This window comes from Sylvia atricapilla, chromosome 5, assembly GCF_009819655.1.
Source record: "Sylvia atricapilla isolate bSylAtr1 chromosome 5, bSylAtr1.pri, whole genome shotgun sequence".
NCBI classification, from domain to species: domain Eukaryota; kingdom Metazoa; phylum Chordata; class Aves; order Passeriformes; family Sylviidae; genus Sylvia; species Sylvia atricapilla.
In genome coordinates, this window is record NC_089144.1 from 32,706,164 (window position 1) to 32,712,991 (window position 6,828).

The 6,828-nt window shown below is 44.5% G+C and overlaps 1 protein-coding gene across 1 annotated transcript in view; it reads left to right on the plus strand.

Moving 5' to 3' along the window:
* Positions 1-5,531, plus strand: part of SRGAP1 (SLIT-ROBO Rho GTPase activating protein 1) — a 144,662-nt gene extending 139,131 nt beyond the window's left edge. The window contains 3 exon segments of the mRNA XM_066319103.1: positions 87-221; positions 348-693; positions 2,431-5,531. Of these exon segments, the coding sequence (XP_066175200.1) occupies positions 87-221; positions 348-693; positions 2,431-2,808 (859 nt within the window). The 3' untranslated portion in view covers positions 2,809-5,531.
* Positions 5,532-6,828: the final 1,297 nt, after the last annotated feature.

A 6,828-nucleotide genomic window follows, 5' to 3' on the forward strand; every position in this document is an offset into this window, starting at 1 on the left:
TAAGGGGATTAAAATCTGAGAGCACCAAGGTGCTCTGTCATATTTCACTCACTCCCTTCTTATCTCACCACCTATGTTCTGTTCAGGGATGATACTTTCTCAGATACACTGAGCCAAAAAGCAGACAGTGAGGCCAGCAGCGGACCCATAACTGAGGACAAGTCATCATCAAAGGATATGAACTCTCCTACTGACCGTCACTCAGATGTGTATTTAGGAAGGTAAGCTTCAACATAACATGTTTTCAGTAGTCCTGCTCACAGGTCAGCTAACACGATAATTACTCCTCCACATGCTTATGCTGGGTCACTACAACTTGTTCTGCCAACACTTCTCCCCTGGTGCAGGCAAAGAAAGAGATCGGAACCTCCACCTCCCCTAAGACGCCCAGGCAGGAGCAGTGACGGCCACTGCCCTGTACACCCACCTCACCCTCTCTCCAACTCAGCCATGGAGCTGGGCTCCCCCAACCTGGCAACTCACTGCAGTCCCAGAGCCCTCCTTCAGAACCGCAACCTCAACGCTGACAGCCCTGAACGGCGGCGCCGGCCCGGCCACGGCAGCCTCACTAACATCAGCAGGCACGATTCGCTGAAGAAGATTGATAGCCCTCCCATTAGAAGGTCTACATCCTCTGGTCAGTACACAGGCTTCAATGACCATAAACCACTGGACCCAGAGTCAATAGCTCAGGTTTGTGTCTTTTTTATTTATGGCACTGTCTGATTTTCTGAGCAGCAGATCTCATTGAATAGCACAGCACAGAGCACGGGCACTGGTGGGAACGTGTACGCAGGGGAATATCCTACTGGCTTTCCAAACAGAGTGTGTGTGAAAGAAGATGCATTAAGCAGTCCTGAATAGAAGAAGCACAAAGGGGAGTAAACATTGCAGAAGCAATAAAAAGAAATTATTTCCCATTACACTGTAATGAAATTGCCTCTGCCATACAGAACACTAGGACAGTATTACAACAGCTACATAGATTGCTGTGCTGTGTTGAAGGCTGGCCGATTCTGACTTGCGTGTAATTAGTGTTCAATTATGTCTCGGTATTGTGGTAAGCAGAAAAGTGCTCTGACTGGCTAGTAGTGACCATTGCCATTCAAAGCAGATTTACAGGCTGCGGTCTTGTGGATTTTATAATTTTCATACAGTTCCTACTATGTGTTGATTTATTGTGTGTAGTAGAACCTGATGTGCAAGAAGTTGCAGCTGCATAAATTGTGGGTCATCTTGCAGCTGTGTGAACAGTCACCAGTCTCATTCCTGGCAGTGAAGAGGTGAAGAGAATGGAGTAGGGAGCACCCTGATCATCAAATAGGTCTGTTGTACTGAGCCAGTAACAGCTCTTGAGTAAATAGATACCTCTGTCTTCAGAACTCACATTTTGTCTAGGTAGGATAACATGATTACTAGGAGGACCCTGAGGGTGCTCTGTGATTGCAAACACATTTTACAATAACACTGGCACTTATGTTTTAAAATTTAATGTACTGGTAATGCTTGCTTTCAAACTCAGCTTCCAGTGGGGAATAGAAGGGACTGGCATGCTTAGGCCAAAACCCATGTATTAGGGTTATAAAGTGCAAGTGGTTTTACTGTTTTATTTTATTCTAAGATACTCATTTACTTTCCTGCAACTGTGCTGTTCGGCTTAAGATACCTTTTTTTTATGCTTAGACTGGTGATCACTTGGCAGTGAGAGAACCCAAACTTTGGTTAAACTATGTGAAAGTCAGTGTGAGCAGGCAGGGAACATGATATTTTAAGCTTAGTTGTATCTTAATACCACTGAAAAGCAGTAAACTAGTATCTTGGTGCGTTCTTTTAGCCTTCAGGCCGGAAATCCCGATGAAGGAAATAATTTTTCTTAGGTATGCATACTGACCCATATATTACAGGTTTCTTCTGTTTAACTCATTGACACGAGGAGAGAAGAGCTGATAGGCATACAAACTTTTATTTCCTTAGAAAACTAGGTTTTGTAATCCATGTGAGGGAATACAGACCCTGGACACCTGAGACTTTAGATGAGCAGAGTAGTTAGCTAAGAGTGAGCAAATGGACTAAAATCTTTACAGTTGTCAGTACCCAAGAGATGACAGAAATCTTCACTACTAAAACACTAGTAAGCAAACATTAGTTGTCCTGACAATCCATAAATGGCTTGCAGATTTTGGTGTAACACCTTTTTTTGATTCTCTTGTATGAACAAGGTTAAATATTTGCAATGTCCACCCAAAGCTGCCATGTTGTCAATCCTAACATCTTCCAAATAAATCTGATGGAAATTGATTTTAGCACTATCATAACTGTTGGAGGATGGTTGGTGAATTAATGAATGCATTTCCTTCCCCCTTCCCTTGCTCCTGTGGCGTTCAGTAGCAACACAAATGACATGCTGCTCTCTCTTGTGCTCTGACCCAGGACATCGAGGAGACAATGAACACGGCACTGAACGAGCTCCGTGAGCTGGAGCGGCAGAGCTCGGCCAAGCACGCCCCTGATGTCGTGTTGGACACCTTGGAGCAAGTGAAAAACACCCCCACGCCTGCCACCTCCACGGAGTCACTCAGCCCTCTCCACAGCGTTGTTCTGAGGAGCTCCGAGCCTCAGATCCGCCGTAGCACTAGTTCTTCCAGTGACACCATGAGTACTTTCAAGCCCATGGTGGCCCCTAGAATGGGAGTGCAGCTGAAACCTCCTGCTCTTAGGCCAAAACCTATTGTTCTTCCAAAAACAAATCCTAGCATAGGGCCTTCTCCTCCTTCCCAGGGTCCAGCCGACAAATCTTGCACAATGTAGGCAGCTCAGCCACCCACAGTGGTGTTCCACCCAGCTGGGGTGTTCTAGGGAAAGGGATGGATTAACAATAGAAGTCAGGGCTCTGTAACATCATTTGTTCATGTTTGTAACTGGAGAGGCTTTGTTTTTCAGTGTTTTTGAATGTATTGTCTGAAAGTAGCTACATTAACATGGGCATTTGTATTTTGTATGGTTTCGATTAAACTAAAAACTGGACAATTGTGCATAGTTTTAAAAAACAAACATAGACTTACTTGAAAACTTGATGCTGCACCATTTGTAATAAAACCAACACAGATCACAAAACAGCCTGCCACGTTGTACCATACTTCACAGTCTTACTGTAGCTATATAACAGATCCTGCACAAAACTAAGGGGTGGGAGGGGGTTCAGGGGACATGGAGCCTCTCATTTTTGGGTCACCAAACCAAATCTCAAGCAGGTTAGTAAGAACTGAAATCTAGCATGTGAGGATTAAGTGTCTGTGTGGAATGTCTAAGTCATCTCAGGCCACATTTCTCACTTAAGACACACACAAAAAAAAAAAATCACCAAACCCTCACAACTCATAATTGGCACCAAGTTTTAGCTTTCTTGTTGGCAGTGTCACTAGAGGCAAGCGCTGGATGGATCTGGAGATCACATTGCTGTCACTGATACAAAGCGGCATTCCAGGACACAGCTAAAGCACATCTCCAGGATAGTAACTAGAAGCCACTTTTCCTGCCCTCTGTAGTAGTGTACCTTTTCCCATGAAACTAGACCTTCATTTCCTGATACTACATTTTTTACAAAAGCTAAATTTGTTTGAAGCTCACAGAAGCCAGGCTCTGGAGAGTGCAGGAACTTGTTGGTCCATTAGGGAGCATGAGGGGCTATTAAAGGGATCAACTACACAATAATTCAGAAAAGTATCCCATTGACTTTATTGCTCAGTGTCCAATTAAGGACGTGATTTGGGCTGCAATAGTCTGAGTTTCGAGCTGACCCAGCCGTGCTGAGTGCCTTGCACAGCGCAAACGCTCAGTTGTGCTGACAGCAGCAAGACAGGGACTCAGAAGAGGGACTACCCCCTGCCAGTGGTGCAGGGGTCACTCACAGGACAGGCAGATGAGTTTCTACTGCCTAGATTCAAGCTGACTAAAGTTTTCCATAACCCCTTTCCCCTCCACTTCTCCTTTTTTTTAATGACAGAAATCAGTACCTTTCCTATGTCTGTGCAAGTGGCGACTGTCAACTTTGCTTAGTGTTCTGTTAAACTTCGTTAGGCTTGAGCTAAACCTACAGCTGTTTTGCACATTGCAACAGTAGGCCATAATATTATTTCTGTGAACATATTTTCAAGCATCCACTCCATAAAAGAAGTTGCAATGAATAAAATCGGGGGGAAAATCACTTGTGGTCCACCTACAGAGGTACAACTGGCTGTAATTAAGATCTGTCTTTCCATATATTCTGTAAGATCTCACTTTTGGAAAGCTTGAAATTGTATAACTCGGTATACGTAAACAGTTGAGTTTGGGAGGAGAAGAGTAGTGATGAAATTTGATAGACATAATTGCTGAGATGACAGGAGTAATTTCCTGTTGTTATTCAGGAGCAATTTATTCCTGCTGTGGTTTACACCTTCTAGACAGGTGATGCAATGTGAAGCTCCAGGTGTGAGAAGTACCCCATGAACTGCCTCTGAGCCCCAAACTATTGCTGGTATTTGCAAACACTTTTCAATCCAGTCACAGAATTCACACGCATGCAGGTTAGAGGCAAAGTCTTAATCCACCACAGTGGGCCCTGCAGCATGGGTCAGGCAACCCTCATCCTTGTCAGCTGTACTGCCTGGTCCTAATGCCAGGGCCAGAGCCAAAGCCAGGCCAGCCCCAGCTGCAGACCAGTGCTGGTCTGTAGGGTCTGCTCACTTATTTGGGACCAGAGATATTTTCAAGTAGTTCCCCAGGTTACTAGACTCAGTGGAACAAAACTGGAATTTCTGCTTTCATTTACATACAGTTTTTGTCTAGCATTTTTAAATTAACCCACCTGGCACAATTGAGATGGATACCTGTATCTTTAAATTGCATAGGGAATTTTGTATGTTTAAATAACTGTACTGGACTCCATAATGCTTATATTAGAAATTGTTTAGCAAAAGAAAATATTAGAAACAGTGCATTTAGTGAATGCATCCACTTAGTGCATTCACACAGTTAATGTGTAGTTTGATGGTTATTATAGATACTTTAAAGCATAGTAAGTGGATATGTAACAGGAAAGACTGCTACATCTACAGGCGTACTAAAGGGTAACTCCTGCACACCTAATCCAATCAGTATTGTCCTTTACTGTCAAGTTTGATGAATTGCAGTACTGGTAGCTTCCTGCTTGTTGACTGTTACCTACTTGTGTCAATGTACATCTGTAGTATGTACATGTGAAAGTGCCTTTAAATTTTAGAGGAGCTTTAGCTTTGCTCTTGTACTGTTGCATTTCCATTGCATCCTTTCCTGTTTGTGTATGGCTGCATTCCCATTGCATTCCTTCCACTCTTGAAGATCAAATAAAAACATGGAAAATCCACAGTTCTGAGAGAGAAATGTACTGTTAATCTGTTGTGACAATGCACTTTTATGTATAGTACTGTACATTTTTGGCATGTACCATTACAAGCTTCAGTATACATTCAAGTTTGTTCCTCATAGTGTATCTTTATAATAAAGAAGATAGTTCTGTCTGTCTGTGTAGTTTTGCTGGGCAAACCACCTTGTCTTCCAGCATGGATTGATCATCTACTTCCCACATAAGGGAGCATCCAGCACACCAGCATCCCCAAGCTACCCACACCCCACGCTATATCAAGAGCTATCACCCTCTTGCATGAAGAAGCACTTGTTCCTGGAAAGTTCCTTACCTAGCTTAAAAGTCCCTCTGTATCTGAAGACCCTTCTCAAGGAGCCACCAACTTCACATAGTTCTGCCTGAGCACCCATCAAGAGTAGTCATTTGTGCTCACACTGGCTGAGAAAACCCCGTGCCGCCCACTTGACCAAATACCCTGCCTCCCCACCTCCTGCTCCCCACAGGAAAAATGGGGTGAAGAAAACATTCTACCTTACACATTTTAAAAATATAGTGAAAAGAATTTCAAAAGGGGCATTTCTTAAAGTGGGGATATTTCTTGGAACAAAAGAAGAGATGCTGTCAGGCCAGGAGGAAGTGAGGGGAGTGCCACAGTTGAGGGTTATCTTCAGTGACTTTATGTCTGAGAAATGGTGGAATACACACCCTCCAGCTGGCTTCAGGAACCAGGAGGTCTCTGATTGTCGGGCTGATAGCTGCAGAGAGATGTTCTGCCATACGTGGATCAAATGCTATCCAGGAAAATTCCTGGGCTCAAACTACAGCTGCCCAAATAGGCTTGCCATACTGCCCAGCTTAGATGTTTAGGAGCAGAAGAGCCTTTTGGAAATGCATTCTCAATCCTTGCTAAAAATACCCCAAACCTGTCATCCCTGGTTGTTGTTGAGGACCACCATGTGCCTCGGGAAGACAAATGCCCCGTTCCTGGAAGTGTTCCAGGCCAGGCTGGGTGGAGCTTTAAGCAATCTGGTCTTAAGGTGGAAGGCGTGCCTGCCTATGGCAGGGGATTAGAGCTGGATGATCTTTACGGTTCCTTCAACCCAAACCATGTGTGATTCGGTGTGGGGGAAGGGGCACAGCAGCCCCCTGGCTCAGAGCAGGGCTGTCACTCCTCTCGTGGGAAGCTGCTGTAATGTGACTGCTCATCCATCAGCCCCTGGCGGCAGCCTTTGCACTGCAGTGTCCAGCGACCTACTTCGGGCATTTCTTCTTGTCCCCTACTGCACAAAAGCTGACTAAGGCACACAGGAGGGGACAGCAAAGGTCGTTCCTCAGTCAAGGTCCTACACAGCCCAGAGGATGCATAACCCAATTTCCACAGCCAGATCATTCACTGGGGAGGGGCTTATGTGGTGGCTTTTATTCTGTTTTAAAATAAATAAGAA